The 17,133-nt window shown below is 36.8% G+C and overlaps 1 protein-coding gene, 1 non-coding gene and 1 pseudogene across 14 annotated transcripts in view; 2 read left to right on the plus strand and 1 right to left on the minus strand.

Moving 5' to 3' along the window:
- Nucleotides 1-17,133, plus strand: part of TFDP2 (transcription factor Dp-2) — a 156,143-nt gene that overhangs the window by 120,023 nt on the left and 18,987 nt on the right. For 11 of the 13 annotated variants that reach the window (XM_032487254.1, XM_032487222.1, XM_032487208.1 and 8 more), the window contains 2 exons: nt 11,988-12,150; nt 15,539-15,685. In XM_032487254.1, the coding sequence (XP_032343145.1) occupies nt 11,988-12,150; nt 15,539-15,685 (310 nt within the window). The remainder of the gene's footprint in view (nt 1-11,987; nt 12,151-15,538; nt 15,686-17,133) is intronic. The other 2 variants (XM_032487216.1, XM_014564186.2) reach the window with 1 other exon arrangement.
- On the minus strand, nt 1,393-2,406 carry LOC106730363 (annotated as a pseudogene).
- TRNAN-AUU lies at nt 9,634-9,705 on the plus strand. The gene has a single exon. It is a non-coding gene; the product is annotated as a tRNA-Asn (tRNA).

Here is a 17,133-nt window from a genome sequence, read left to right on the forward strand (position 1 = left end):
AACAAAATGTAACATGCTTTTCAAACTATGCTGTATTTATAGTTTTATTTTCTTAAAAACTTAAAAAGTTCTCAACTTGGTTTTATTTGTTAAAGAATGCTTCCTACTAGTTCCCTTTTTTTGACTTAGGGACTAACAGAGATGATAATGTTTACATCCCTGTGGCCAAATGTTGGTGTTATTTGGAAAGAGGGTCTTGGTGTTTCAAAGAGCTCAGGTTTTGAGAAAATGTGTAAACTCTATTTAAGATTTAGATAGAGAGCTTCCAGTTTGAGATGATGGACTGAACACTAATTTCTTTTATCGCGGTATAGTTGATATACAATGCTGTGTAAGATTTAGATGTACAGCAAAGTGATTCAGTTATACATATATATAGCATTTATATTCTTTTTCAGATTCTTTTCCATTATAGGTATTATAAGATATTGAATATAGTTCCCTGTGCTATACAATAGGTCTTCATTGTTTATCTCTTTTACATATAGTAGTATAAACACCCATGTTTAATCCCCAACCCCTAGGATCATATTGAAATTTTTGTGTGAAAAAATAATAAAAGAAATCTCTTAAATTGCCATAAAACATGGTAGAGATATAGATTTTCCAAAAGTTGGAAGATGAAAGGTGATGTGATTAGTGATGGCAAGGAAAAGTAGAGACATCCACGTCCCAAAGTATCTATGGGAGAAGTCAGAGTTGGAGCCAGAAGCCGTTCTCACCTGCACTGACATGGGGAGGCCCCACGCTTAGAGCTGACAGGTATAAAAAGCAAGAATGATTCGGTGGGGGAAGTACTGAGGGCAATGAAATGAAGACATCCAAGGAGCCCTTGGGCCAGCAGAACCTTCTTAATCCTCCAGATCCTCTGTACCTACCATCCCATCTCCACACACAGAGAAGTTACATGTTGTGGCATATGTTAGTATTCATATATTCCATTGTGTGGCTGTACCAGATTCTGTCTATATTCATTAATGATGGACATTTGGGTTTCTCCTTTTTGGCTATTATAAATGATGCTGCTTTGAACATTTGTCAACAAGTTTTTGTATGGACATAAGTTCTTCTGTCTCTTGGATATATACCTACAGTAGCTGTACCATTTTATATCCCCACCAGCAAAAGTTTCCAGTTTCTCCACATCCCTGCCAACACTGATTATCCATCTTTTTTTATTATAGCCATCCTTGTGAATGTGAAATGGTATCTCATTGTGGTTTTGATTTGCATTTCCCTGATGGTTAATGGTGTTGAACATCTTTTCATGTGCTTATTGGCCATTTGTATATCTTCTTTTTTTAATATCTTCTTTTTTTAAAACTAGTACAAATATTTTATAAATAATTCTTGGCAGTTTCTAACCAGTGGAGTATATTGTACAATAAGCCACCTTATATCTTCCAGAAAAAAAAAAACCAAAACCTAAATTTGAATAGTAACAACATCACCCACTGAATTAGGACACAATTAAAATTTGCTTTAAATCTTTCTCTGGGGGAGGGGACACCACACTTCTACTCAATTAAGAGAAACAATTTTCAGTTCAGAGGTCTTAGTTTTTTCACACTTATCATGCCATGAATTCATAGGGACCGGGTTCCAGCTGTTCAGGCTCCTTTCTGTTGGTTCTTACAAAGTGTACATCTCTGGGTGGAGAAGGCTAGTACTTCAGTTGAAACCCAGTGCCTTTCTCTTTGGCTTTTTTCTTTTTCTGATCATTTTCCTTCTTATGTTTCAGAAAGCTATCTCAGCTCTTAAGAGTGCTTAATATGCTCTGTATGTACATTAATTCTCTTGGCAGGGATTCTCTTGTGCTTAACGTGGTTGTTTACAACAGTGCCAGCAGTGGGCTTGGTAACATTATAGACTCTTCCAGTTTTGCCATGATAGCATTTGTGGGGCCTTCCTTTTTAGACAGGGCCCATTCCCTTGATGTCTGCACTGACACCTTGTAGATTTGCGTGTTTGTGGCCAAAGGATTTGTTTTCTGAAAGGCCTAGAGAAATATATAGCAGGTGTCTCTCCTCTTTCCTTTTGTGTTGGTCATTTTGGCGAATTACTGGAAGATGGCAGTTCCAGCCAAAAGGAAGGCTATTATGTCTTCTGAGAAGAACTCTATCCAGATTCTTTGAGTTTTGTTTTTTATTTTATTTGTCTTGCTATTGACCTGTGGGAGTTCTTTATGAATTATAGTTACCAGACCCTCATCTGATACATAATTTGCAAAAAATTTCTCCTATTCTATGGATTGTTCTTTCAGCTACTTGAAGCACAGAAGTTTTAAATTTTGATTACGCTTATCTGGTTTTCTTCTTGTGTTACTTATGTTTTTGCTGTCATTTATCATACTTAAAAAAAAAATTGCCAAATAGAAGATCGCAAAGACTTATACCTATATTTTCTTCTAAGGGTTTTATGGTTTTTGCTCTTATGTTTAGATTTTTGACCCATTTTGAGTTAATTTTAGTAACATGTGACATTTTAAGGTTGATATATCAAATGTAACCCAAAAGCATATAGAAGATCTGTGAAAATGTAGGCATTTATTTTTATAACATTTTTCAACCATTTAAAAATTTTAAATAAGCCTGGTTTTAAGTTTAGTATTTTAAATTATTAGCTAAATTAGAAAAGTAAACTTTATGTTATTTTTTTTAACCCTCATTTTGTGTTGGGGAAACAAACATTCATGAACTATTTTTGTCAAGAAAAGGCACATCTTTTCTGAATGTGGTGACAGTAATAGTAAGTCAAGTGTGACAATAGAAGAAATTTAAAGAATGAAGAACAATTAAGTTTGTATTTGTTTTGCTCAGAAGCATGATCCCTTGTATATTGAATTTGGTTTTTTTTAGCAATGATTAATGATGAAATGCTAAAACCACAACATCTTGTTTTACAGAGATATACTGGCCCATGAAGCCATCAACAGTTAAGCATAAAAGATGACAAAGCATAAATAAGTTCAAAACCAAAAAAAAAACAAACAAAAAACAAACAAACAAACAAAAACCTCACACAGAACAGAAAATAACCCACTGAGAAAACAAATTATTGTCCACTATCCATCTCTAGAACTTGTCACCATTCCACACTAAAACTCTTTCCAGTGTCTAGTAACCATAGTTTTACTTTCTGTCCCTATAAGTTTGACTGTTCTAGGTACCTCATATAAGAGGAATCATACAATATTTACCCTTTTGTATCTGCCTTATTTCACTTATCATGTCTTCAAGGTTCATTCATGCTGTAGCATCTATCAGAATTCCATTATTTTTCAAAGCTGAATAATACTCTGTTCTGCGCATATACCACATTCTGATTATTCATTCATCTGTTGTTGGATATTTGCATTGTTTCACCTTTAGGCTATTGTGAATATTGCTGAAATGAATATAGGTATACAAATACTCTGTCTGAATCCCTACTCTAAATTTCTATGGATATATACCCCAAAGTGGAATTGCTAAATCATATGGTAATTAATATGCTTAATTTTTTGAGGAACTGCCATAGTATTTTCTATAGTGGCTGCACCATTTTACATTCTCACCAGCAGTGCACAAGGGCTCCAATTTTTCTATATCCTCCCAACATTTTTTTTTTTTTCAGTAATAGCCATCCTAATGGGTGTGAATGGTATCTCATTGTGGTTTTGACTTGCATTTCCCTAATGACTAGTGATGTTGAGCGTCTCTTCATGTACTTATTGGTCATTTGTTTATCTTCTTGAAAGAAATGTCTGTTCAAGTGCTTTGTCTATTTTTAAATTGAGTCGTTTGGTTTTTTATTGTTGTTGTTGAGTTCTTTATATAGCTTTTTACCTTTTAATGTTCTTTTCCTAGAGGCATTATTCACTTAACTTTCAAAGAAGTGGTTTATAGAATTGGTTGCAGAATCAAATCTCCTGTCTGTCTACTGCAGGTATTAGCTATCCTAAATTCTGTTGAATTTTAACGTAGACATTGATTGGGTTTTGGCATAATGCTCTACAAACCGTCCAAAGATCAAACTTAATTTCTTGATTCAGCGATGTTGAGTAGTATCCTTTGGTTTTGTATTGCTTGTGAAAATGTAGCAGCTTATGAAGAGAAAGATCATCCATAGTCTACCATAGTTTTATGCATGGTGTATAATTTAATCCTCACAACAAGACAGGTATTTGTATCTCTTTTTCAGATCAAGGAGGATTGTGGGTCGAAGTTAAATGAAGTAAACTGCTCAAAATATATAGCTGATAAATGATTTACCAGTGTTGATATTTGACCATAGTAATTTTCTTCAAGTCTCTCATTTCGTATACTGAACCTAATCTTATAAAATGCTTACTGTAGTCTTGTATCTATGTTTTAAGAATATGTTTATATGCATTTAGTAGTTGTTAAAAGTCTAGTTGTTCCTGTTTAAGGACTGTGTTTAGTTTCTTTATATATTAGCCATGTATGACTGTAGAGTCAAGTAAACACCCCAAAAAACTAACCCTATGATTATCTTACTACTTTCAAAAAAAGACCTAGTATTACGAAAAACAACAACCCTCCTTCGTCCTTGGCTTTTAATAAGTAATGTAAACACTAGCTGAGAATTTTATTTACTTTAAGCCATTGTCCAATTGTTAGCATAACTATAAAATCCCATACACAACATACTTCTTTCAGAATAACTCCTGTGCTCTGATTTTTAGCAATTCTTAATTACTTTTGTCACCTAACTTGTACTAATTATATAAATTTATCTGTGATTAGCCATTTGTATCTAAATACACTAAAATCTAAGGGCAAGTCAGCATAGAGTGGGCTTTGCAGGGAAATGTACGTAGCAAATGGGCATTAATGGATTCTTGTCCAAAATGCAATTACTTAGCACAATGACTGGCACATCCTTAGCATTCAGTAAGTGTATAGTATTGACCACACCAGCACTGGGTTTATCAAGTTTATGTAGGAAGATCCCCCTAATGGCCACATGGAGGAAGGGTTGGAATGCCTCTAGGCAGCACAAAGGAAAACAGTTACACAGCTCTAATTATTTTAGAGAGAGATTATGGGGGCCTGAACTAGGGCAGTGGGAACAGAGAGAAGAGACTGGATTCAAGAGCTGTTTTGGACAAGACTAGAATTAGATTACATACGATAGCAGCAGATTGGTTAGATAGAAAGGGCGTTTGAAGAGCATGGATGACTGTGTTGTTTCCTGTTTGGTGATTGGGTGGCTGGTGCTGTCACTCATTCAGATGAGACCTGTGGTAGGATCAGGAGTTACATGTTGTACATGTGGAGTTCTCCCTTGTGTTTATATCAGACTGATGTATGAGGACCCCTTCCTGAGAAGGCTGAGCTGAGTGTTGGAAACTGAGCCTATGAACTAATAAGCCTGTGTAAATAACCAAGGGTATGCTAGAACCATTCTTTTTCTGTTAAAAAAAAAAAAACTATTTTAGAGAATTTTAAATATAAAAATAGATGATTCATGTTGTGAGCCTCCTGTGTGCCTAGTTCTGAACTTCAGCAATCATCAATTCATGGTGTCTTGTTTTGTGTATACCCCTTTTATATTATTTTAAAGCAAATCCCAGACATCCTATCATTTTCATCATAAATACCTCAGTATTTATATCTAAAAATCTTCCTTTTTGCCAGGAGGGAGGGTATAGCTCAGTGGTAGAGTACGTGCTTAGCATGCACGAGGTCCTGGTTTCAGTCCCCAGTACCTCCATTAAATTACTAAATAAATAAATAACCCTAATTACCTCCCCCCAAAAGCAAGCAAAAATTTTTAAAGATTCCTGTTAAAACATATCAACAATATCATTATTAAACCTAAGAAAATTAACAGTAAATCCTTAATATCAAATATCTAGTAAGTATTCAAATTTTGAGTTGTTTCAAATGTCATTTTGTTTGCTTTTTGTGTGTGTGTGAAATAAAATACCAGTACAGAAAATCACCAAAAAGCAAATGGATAGCTAATGAGTTACTTTAAGGCAAGCACTCTTGTAAACATCACCAGATGAAGAAGTAGGACCCCAGAAGCACCCCCATGTACCCATCCCAGTCACTACCACCCTTTCCCCTGTAAATAACTATTATCCTGATTTTTATATTATCACTTCTTGGCATATTTAAATAGCTTTATCCCCTAAACGTGCATCCTTAGGCACTACATTTTAGCCTTGTTCATTTAAAATAAAAGTTGATACATCTTCTATGTATAGGATTTTCCTCTGTTTCATTATCTTCCTATACTTAAATCATTGAAGGAACTAGGCTATTTGACCTGTTGAATTTCCCACAGTCTAGATAGATTTTGCTGGTTGCCTACTCAGGTGCATCTCAATATATTCCTCTATTTTCTGTATTTCCTGCAGTTTGGCAGTGAGATTCAAAGGCTTTATCAGACTGATGTTTGATCCTTTGGCAAGTATGTAGATAGTGGTGTATTCTTTCATTAAAAGGCACAAAAGTTTTATTTGTCTTTCATTTTATGATGCGACCACCACTGATGCTTAATGCTTGTATCTGTGAATTCGTTGTGGGTGGCTCTTAGTGTTATTCTAATTCTGTCACTTCCGCTTCCTTTACTACTGGCACTTCTTTTATATAAAGACCCTTCCCACTTCTGCTATGAGTTTACCTGGAGGTATAGTTTATATAGGAAAGCAGAATAAAACTTGATCTCTTCCCTTTACCAGTTTTCAAGACGATGAGTTTGTGCCTGTCTTCCTACAAAGGTGAAAAAGTCCTCCCTTTTAAAAATAGCATTATAAGCTCATGAATTTAACATAATTTGATGGGTTTCATGAATTGTAGTTATTACCACTATTGAAACAAAAATTGTCCCATCTTTGGCCTGTGGGAGCCTCTTCTAGCTGGCCCATTGAGTCCTTTTGGCATGACCCTAGTTGTCTTTGATAGCTTCGCTGTCATCTGGTATGACAAGATGTTTCAAGTTCATCTTGTACATCTCCTGCCCTGTATGTGGAATCAGCCATTTCTCTTCAAAGACCTGGTTTCCTTTAGGGAGAATTATATGTCAAGCTCAAATTAGGGGCTGGGGATGCTCATTACTACTAGGTTGCTCATGTTTTCTAGTCCTTTTAAGTGGACAGAACTTAAGATACACAGAATCAAAGATACAGTACTTCGTGGGTTCCTATTGAGACTTCCAGTTCAAATCTTACTAAACCTCTTCTCCATTACATCCAATTTTCTTTTTTCCATATGGAGAATCCTGATTTTTTAAGGACATGGAGGATGAAAAGGATGATAGAAGTAGTGAATATGGTAATTACTCATTGACTTTGTCCCATATTATGTGCTTAGCAGTCTCCAAAAGTAATCCTAATATTACCATTAGTACGATTATTGAAAACATTAAAAATTTGTTTTTCATACGCTCTCTCCATTCTCGCCCCATTTTTCTAACAGTCATACATTAATAGTCCCACAGTGTGGGAGCATATACCTATTAATATGTTATACCCTCTGCCTCTTAGCCCTTTAGTCTGACCCCTGCAGGTAACTATACATTAAATACTCATCAGGCCTTCATGTCAGTGTCCCTCTAGTCATTCTGATTGCCTAGGTCGGTTTTGCTGGATACAAAAATCCTTGGCTCACACTTTCCTTCCATTTCTTAAATATATTGATTTTCTTCTAATGTAACACCTTGCTGTTGAAAAATCTGATACTCTTTTTTCCTAGGTGCCTAAAGAATTCCTTTTCTTTGAAACCTAGCAATTTTACTAGAATGTTATGGTATTTGTTGTTCTGGGTTGATCTCTTTTTTTCTTTTCTTTCATGAATGTTTTCTTGACTCACAGCATTTAGTATTTATTCTGTTCCCTTGCCTTGATTTTCTTCTTCAGATACTCTTGTTGTCTGTATACTCTGCCTACCTCCAACATTTTTCATTTTCTCTTGAATATCAGTTGTGGGAGTCATTCAGACTAGATTGTTGCAGTCGCTTCGGTCTTTGTTGTGGCCTCTTGCACTCAGCTGGTATTGAAGAGGGCAGAACGCCTTCTCATTCTCAAAAAACAAACAAACAAAAAACAAAAAACTGCTCTCAGATTGGCCTGTTGTGCTTTTTAGCAAATTCTTTTTTTTTTTTTAATTGCAGTATAGTCACTTACCGTGTGTCAATTTCTGGTATACTGCATGTCTCAGTCATGCATATACACATATATGTTTGTTTTCATATTCTCTTTTTAGCAAATTCTTGTTGGCTGTTTTGGGATTATCCTGTTCTGAGTTCCATTAGATGCAGCCGCATTGGGTATTTCTTTTTCTGCCCACACAGACATTACTGTGTAGGCCTTTTGACTGTTGGTAGTTTGTATTCTGAGGTTTGTTGAAGATCCCTTGTCATCTAGGTTTGTTGTAAATGTTGTCAGGGGTTCAGGTTTTGCTGTCTAGTTGCTCCGTCTGTTTTCATGTAGGGATTTAGAGGGTTTGAGAGCGCTGCTGCTGTTGCTGTCTTCCCAGACTTCCCCATAACTGGTGTGTGTGTGTGTTTACAGTCTGTATGAATCAGAATTTAAATAAATTGGTAGGTCTTTTATAATCTGTAGATTTCCCCTCTGCATCTCTCTCACTCTTTCCCTCCTCTTTTCCCATATAAATGATTTGTTGAAGAAACCACATTAGGTCCTGAAGAGAAATCCTAAAGATTTTGCTTGTTGCGTCCCTGTAGTATAGTTTTTTCTGTCCTCGGTATTCCTTTTAAATTGGTAGGTGGATCTGGAGTCCCGATCAGACTCAGGTTCCATGATAGGTTGTACTTTAAACATACAAACAAACAAACAAACGAGTGGGCCAGCTCGTGGAAAGCAAACAATACAGAATTAAACACTGGAGTGAAAAATTCAAGTTGAAGAGTTGACATTGAAGACTAGGCAAATCCAAAGAAACAGAAAATAGAATAGTGGCTTGCCAAGGGCTGGGGGTAGGGGGATGACGACTGATTGCTCATGGGTACAGAGGTTTTTTTTTAGGGTGAAGAAATTAGATTGTGGTGACGGTTGCATAATTCTTAAAAACCACTGAATTGTATACTTTAAAAAGAAGTTTATGGTATGTAAATTGTATTTCAATAGAACTGTTATCTTGAAAAAGGAAGTTAGATTTGAAAAGGAAGAGGGTTACCTAATCCTCTGAGGCTGATAGGAAGGAAGTCAGCTTAGGTACACAGGTGGTGAGTTTGTTAGCTCTCCCGCAAGCCATAGACTTACATATTCAGCTGTCTGTTGAATATACCTACTTGGATATTCTATAGACATGTCAAACTCAACATCATTGCTGCCCCATAGAATGTAATAAAGCCACATTTTAATTTTCTAGCAGCCAATTTAAAAAGTAAAGTGAAACACATGAAATTGATTTTAATATTTTTTACATAATTCTGTATGTCTTAAATATTATGTTTCAACATGTAATTAATATAAAAATTATACATGAACTATTTTACATTCATTTCTCACAGAAGTCTTTGAAATTCTGTATGTATTTCACACTTCAGCATATCACAGTTCAGACTTGTCACATTTCAGATGCTCAGTAGCTACATGTGGATTATGCCTAAAATATTGGACAGTACAAATGAGAAGGTTTAAAATGGAATTCATGGTGGGTAGGTATAGCTCAGTGGTAGAGCGTGTGCTTATTATGCACAAGGTCCTGGGTTCAATCCCCAGCACCTCCATTAAAAAGAAAGAAAGAAAAGAAAATGTCATATCATATAATAATGCCTGCAATAGAGAAAAGAAAATAACATGATGAAATAGGGAATGATGAGAGTGGAAACAGTTATTAATAAATAAACAAAATAAAATAAAATGGAATTCATGAATTTGTTCCTGTCTCCTTGATCTCAGTAAATGACCCCTCCTTTTAAGGGTCATTGTCCTGTTTCCCTCTTCTTTAACAACGACATCAGTCAATCACTTGGTTTTACTGATCTTTGTCTTTAATGTTTTTGCAAACCTGTCTCTTCTTACTCAATCCTACCTGTTGCCCCAATTCCAGGAGTAGCATTTCTTGCCTGGACTGTTACAGAAGCCTCTCAGCTGGTCTTCCTGTTTCCGCTTTTGCCCTCTGTAAACTACTTTGCAGCCAGAATCTCTACCTAACAATTTCCCACTTAATACCATTTAGTGGTATCACAGAATGTCAATAGTAATCTGTGACCTCAATGAGTACACAGATGATTCTGTGGGAATGTGGGGGAAAGAAGGTAGATATCTGTCTTTACCTCATTCTTCTGAAAAGTACATTTAGTGTCTATTTCTTAATGGACATGACAGAGTAGAACATGTGAACAAATTATAAATGAATATAATTATACTGATGGAATATGATAAAGTCTAGGTTCCTTTGCAAACTCTCCATTTCCCCATTCCCTCCAGCCTCTGGCAAGCACGGTTCAACTCTGCTTCTGTGAACTTGACTATTTCAGATACCTCATGTAAGTGGAATCACGCAGTGTTACAGGTCCTTCTGTGACTAGTTTATTTTACTTAGCACATTGTCCTCCAGGTTCATCCATGTTGTTGCATATGGCAGGATTTCACTCTTTTTTAAGGCTGAGTAATATTCCATTGTAAGTACATACCACATTTTCTTTATCCATTCATCTATCTATGGTCATTTGGATTTTCTGTATCTTGGCTATTGTGAATAAAGCTGTAGTGAACATGGGAGTGCAGATATCACTTTGAGATTCTGATTTCTGTTTTTTTTTTGGATATAGACAGAAATGGGATTGCTGGATTATATGGTAGTTCCACTTTTTATTTTTTGAGGAACCCCCATACTCTTTTCCATAGCAGCCACACCATTTATATTCCCACCAGCAATGTACAAGGATTCTAATTACTTTACACCCTCACACTTTTTTTTTCAATAATACTCATCCTAACAGGTGTGAAATAGTACCTCTATGTGGTTTTGATTTGTGTTTCTCTTATGATTAGTGATGTTGAACATCTTTCTGTATACCTGTCGGCCATTTATATCTTTTCTTTGGAGAAATATCTATTCCCGTCCTTTGCCTATTTTTTAATTGGGTTATTTGTTTTGCTGTGGAGTTGTAGGAGTTTTTAGGTATTTTTAGATATTAGCTCCTTGTCAGATGAAAGATGGGTATTTTCTCCCACTCTGTAGATTGCCTTTTCATTTTGTTGGTTGTTTTCACTGACTCTTACTCCAGCAAGTCTTCATCCTCTACGTTAGACTAGGTCTCCCTCTCCCCAGTTCCCATAGAACGTTGTGAACAACTCTACTTGGCACCTATTATATCGAAATTACTGACCATTATGTCTGTTTTGCCTCTCTTCCATCCCTAAGACTCATTGAGGGAAAGGATTTTGCCTCAGTTGTCGTTTTTGACCTTCCAGTCCCAAATACAGTTCCTCGCATGTAATTGGTACACAGATATTAGTAGAACTAAACTGAATCTCTGAAATTTTAATGATTAAGTTACCCAAATTTAGGCCATGGCATTAACCAAACTTAAGATAATTGAAGATGTAGATCCATTATAATACCAATAATCTCTGATTGAAAATTGAGCAGATAAATGAAACTGAGAATAGTATACTTTTAATTTTCGGTGAAAAAAAAACCCGTAGCGTACATAGACTACAGAAAATTAGTATTGAGAATACAGACTCTGCACGGGCCGGGCTTTTGTCTGTTGTTTTCACAGATCTTTTCCCGATGTGTAGAACGGTGCCTGGCACGTAATAGTAACTGGTCAGTAAATAGTAGTTGAATAAATGAGTGATGGGCATAGAAAAGCACTCTAGCTTCATACTTTATTGGGCTTTTAAAGCAAAAATTAAGTTTAAAACACTCATCTCTAATTCAATTTAGAATTTACCACATGGGGCAAAAAATCAAATTGCTGTCTTCTCACATTATTTTACAGCTTTGTAAAGGAAGTCTCTAGTAAGTATAATAGAATATAGTTTTGTTCTCTTTTAGCAAACGAAGCAAAAAAGGAGATAAAAATGGAAAAGGCTTGAGACATTTTTCAATGAAGGTGTGTGAGAAAGTTCAGCGGAAAGGAACAACATCATATAATGAAGTAGCTGATGAGCTGGTGTCAGAGTTCACCAATTCAAATAACCACTTGGCAGCCGATTCGGTAGGTAGATCATGCACTTGACATTGCCTGTGATGCGTCATGCAGCGGGACATCTCTGGGTTGTGTGTGTAAGTCTGAGGACTCAGACAAGCCAGGAAATCCCCAGTTCCTCCTTTATGTGAGGGTTTCATACTGTCTGTTGGGGAATCTTGTTGTTCTGTTTTAAACAGGATTCTTTTATTATTTATTTAAATATAAAGATGGACAAGTCTTTTAAAAACATCCTTTTGGGGGTTACTGAAGCAATATACTTTTAAAAATATAGTTTTTATATTTGAATAGCTTGGGATACATTTCTGAATCTTTTAGTGTTTGTTCTGTGTCTAAGTCAGTAAGAAAAGTTTATCTTGTTTTTAATTGAAAAAAAAAACTACATGCACATGTTTATAACAGTTCAGTTGTACCAAAGAGTATATAATGCAAAATATCTCTCTTCTACCACAGACCCTAATGTACCTCCCCAAAGGCACTATTCACTATTACTGGATACTTGAGTATCAGTCTAGAAATTCTTTATGCATATATATAATAAAATTTATTTCAAACGCAAACATGATTGTGCTTTGCCTGCTGCATTTTTTTCTTTTTGGCGGGGGGGAGGTAATTAGGTTTATTTGTTTATTTTTAGAGGAGGTACTAGGGATTGAATGACCTCGTGCATGTGCACTTTACCGCTTGAGCTACACCCTCCCCCTGTGCCTGCTGCTTTCTCAATTTTATTGTCTTAATGTATCTTAGGGGCTCTTTTTAGCACATAGAAATCATTCTCTTTTTTTTTAATGGAGATAAAATTACATACAGGGAGGGAAATGTACATGTCTTAAGTGAACAATTTATTATTTTTTTCCTTATTTATTGTGGAATAGTTTACGTATGATAAGATGTATCCATTTCAGGTATAAAATCCAGTGGGTTGTGACGGTTGTTTGCGCCTGTGTAGCCCATAATCAGGACACACAGCATTTTACATCACTCCCAAAAGGTTCTTTCCGCCCTTTGTAATCCATTCCTCCCTCTCCCCCTGTCCCCAGGCAACTGCTGTTAGGCTTTTATCATTATAAATCAGTTTGCACTTTACGTAAATGTAATCATACTATATGTATTCTATAACAATATGAAATAATAGGAGGAACTCTAGTCATACTGAGTCTTTAATTCTTGACGTTAATGGAGATACTTACAGTATTGCAACCTTAATTATGATAAAGGTTTTATTTTGAGATGTTAGTAACCATAATTTGATTTTTCAATAACAAACAATTATTTATTTTTTCTTAATTAAAAAAATCAGAAATGGATGTTGAATTTAATCAAATTCTGGATAGTTTCCTGAAAATTAGGATTTTTACACTAGCGTTCATGAATGAGATTGGTAGGGGGTTTTTTGCTTTTGTTTTTACCATCTTTGCAATTAAAAAAAATTCTTCCCCCTTTATTCTGCAGTTAACATATGACAGTCCCAAGCCCAACCCTTGGTTTTTCTATTCTGACTTTGTTATTCTTTCAGCGTCTGTGTCAATACAGACTATTTCTCGCAACAGCGTATGCAGTTTGATCCTCATCCAGTGGGTACACGTAGGCCCTCAAAGATCCTGCCTTTCCAGTATCAGAACCTGGGTCCTCCCTTTCCACTGCACCCATGTCTGTCTGTGCTGGGGCTCTGCCGCCTTGGTCCCAGCACCGCTAAGGCATCTTTAGGCTGGGAATGCCAAACATGTTAGGTGCCTTCTCTGAATAAATACAAGGGCTACTTCGATCCTAGGACTGAGGGTAAGGAGACAGACTGTGTCTGGGTTCTGTTACAAAGAAGGCTGTGCTCCGTCAGCAGTGTCTGCCATGGCAACACTCAGTAGACACTCTGGCCACTGGTTCAGAAAGGGACAAGGCATGTATTCCATCCTTGCCTTAGGGTTGTCCTGTTTCCCAGGCTGCATTGTCTCACTGGCCAGGTGTCTGGGGAGGCAGGCTGAAGGCCACGAAGCTTTGAATGGTTTCCCAGGTCCTGGATGGAAAAGCATAAGCCCCAAGCTAGAGGGAGCTTAGAAGGGCAGCCCATGCAGGGCCCTACAGGGGTCTACATGCTGCAGGCCACCCTGATAGCTGCTCCTTATCCTCTGGACTCAGCTTCATCCAGGTGAAGCTAGCTGGCCAGCTGTCAAAGAGTTAGATGGAACTGACGGTTAGAAACACTTTTCCATGGCACTCACACAGAAGTAACCTTAATCTCTGCGTAAACTTTCAAAAATTTGCAGTCCAGACTGAAATGGTTTGTCTCCTATATGCTAATGAGAAATCAAAATAGAGTAAAAGAACGGCCTTGATTTAATCAAGTTCCAGAATGAGAGTGCACTGCTTTACAGAGCACTGTCTCAGCAGAAGATGCAAGAGTGTGTGTAAAAGAATGTTTCTAGAAAATACCAAAGGCACCAGACGCAACCCCAGCTGCACCTTCTGCTTCCCCTCGGTGCCGCTCCGGACCTGGGGCAGGAGGGTCCTGCGTCCCGCTGACTCTGGGAATGTCATCCATGAGTGTGCCCAGGAGTCTGCTGAGTCCTCTGCTGTCTGCTTGTGGGTTTGGATGCTTTCTTCAGGATCCTTTCCATTTGCTGCTTCTCTTGCATCTTCTCAAAGGCCACCTGGGCCATTTATTCACTGCTTTGTTATTTTTCTATCACTATTGGAAGGGGTATGAATTCAAAGCAGATGAACCAAGTAATAGTTTTGGCATAATATGTTCATTTAAAGTCGTAAAAACAAGTATAATAACAACTATAGTAATAAGATTCTTTTAACAACTGCCACTGATGTGTATAATCTGAATCCTGCGGTGGAGGGAAAGATGGGAGATGGGTGTAGATACAGGCATGTTAATTTCTTTTTCCATTCATAATCAACACGTACTGGTCTATAGGTGATAACTCAAGAAATAAAATAATGAAGTTACTTAAATTTATAAAAATAACCAAGAATACAGACTACAAAACTTCCAAATTATTTTAGTTCTCTCTCTATATATATATATTCTAGACTCCACAAGATGTCATGGTTTATACCGTGAATATTAATTGCGATTTACCTTTTGAGTTGGTCTTCAAGCCACCCTATGTCTCCAAGCTCCCATCTTGGATTATCTGTCTTTTACCTACAGAAGGCCCTTTAGTGTTGTTGAATTTAGATCTGTTGGTAACATACTCTTTAAGATTGTTTTCTGTTTTAGGTTGTTTGAAAGTGTCTTTATTTCATCTTACCTTTTGAAGGATACTTTCACTGGGTGTAGAATTCTTTCAGCACTTTGAAGATATTGATGATAATATTAATTAAAAATCTTAGTACCCTGTGGCTGTATCTTAACCTTCAAAATGTATCACTCAATAAAAATATTTTTTAGCAGGCTTATGACCAGAAGAACATCAGGCGAAGAGTTTATGATGCTTTAAATGTGCTAATGGCGATGAACATAATTTCAAAGGAAAAAAAAGAAATTAAGTGGATTGGCCTGCCTACTAATTCTGCTCAGGAATGTCAAAACCTGGAGGTAAGTCAGGAAAATCTGTTTGCAAATAGTAGTTTACTTTATTTTACATGAGACATTTTAATTTAGAAATATTGTCACATAGTATTAAAATATTCCTAATTGTTTATGTAGGCTATACCTTTTTTTTTTTTTTGTAACAAACTCTTCTATGTAGAATTTTAGAACTGAAAGGAGATTTAGAGAGGTCTAGTCTGAGTGATGTCCTGATGAAACTGAGGGATGGAGAAATTAAATGACTTGATTTTTACTGTATTTTTGAGATCTTTATTTTATTCTGACGTAATTCTGAGCCCTCTCCTAATAAATGCTTGGTGACTCATGTAATAGAAATGGTATCGTATTTGACAAAATGCCTGCTGTGTGCATCCCCCCAAAAGAGCATCAAGTTAGCTATTTATTTCTTGTATTTAAACTTCGACCTTTGACTCTAGAACCAGTGTCAACAGGATGGTATGACATTTCATTTGAATTTCTGTCAGAATGGAGAGGATATTCATTTTACGTGAATTGGGGGATGATGTGCGCAAAACTTTTTTATTCTGTTAACTTTAGTTGTTACAGAAAGTCTCTCTGAAATTAGCATATGCCCTGACATACTGTTTCTAAATTGATTTGACATTATTTGACTGTCATGGCCGTAAATGTTATAAACCCTGGCTGACTGTAGCTTATAGAGCTGAATATGGTTGATAATCATGTTTTGTTTTTTAGTCCCTTCCCCCCGCAGCAAATCAAAAAATTTTGGTATTACTATTTTTGTGGATGGAGGGAGAAGCCAGGCAGTCACCAGAAGTTATAGAATAGTGTTACTATAGAATAGTGTTACTCCTGTGCTACAGTGGAAATGTCCTTTTTTCTCCTTCTGACAGAGTGGAATTTGAGGGTCATTTAAATTACCAGTAATATTAAGCTGATGATTTACTGAGACTTAGTAAGCAAAAATCTGCTAGCATCTACCTTGTGCTTAACCGAAGATTATACAAGACAAAATACTTGACCCCAGGGGGCTTTCATTCTAACTGAGGAGAGGAGAAATGTAAAAAGAGTCACCAAAAATGTGATGACTCCTGTGAAAGAAGTAGGTAGAGATTCTCTGGAAAGGGAGATAAGGGAGGGCTTTACCAAGAAAAAAACAGTCTCTGTGCTCAGTCACGAGGGAGGAGTGGGAGTTTGCCAAGTGGTGTGGGGCAGGGAGGGCTTTCCAGGCAGAGGCGCTGTGTGGGCTGAAGCTCGCCCACAGCCAAGTGGGGCCAGAGTCCAGGCCAGGAGAGAGGGCCTCGATTTCTGAGTGCTGAGCAGTTGGGACCCGAGGACCCTGTAAGCAACGGGAAGCTACTGGGGAATTATAAAGAGGAGGTCCATGAGGATGTGGTCTAAAGGATCCTCTCCTAGGGTGTTGGAACTTGAACTGACAGGAAGATGAGGAGGGAAGTTGAGGGGTGGGTGGA

Source organism: Camelus ferus, chromosome 1 (assembly GCF_009834535.1).
Source record: "Camelus ferus isolate YT-003-E chromosome 1, BCGSAC_Cfer_1.0, whole genome shotgun sequence".
Lineage (NCBI taxonomy): Eukaryota > Metazoa > Chordata > Mammalia > Artiodactyla > Camelidae > Camelus > Camelus ferus.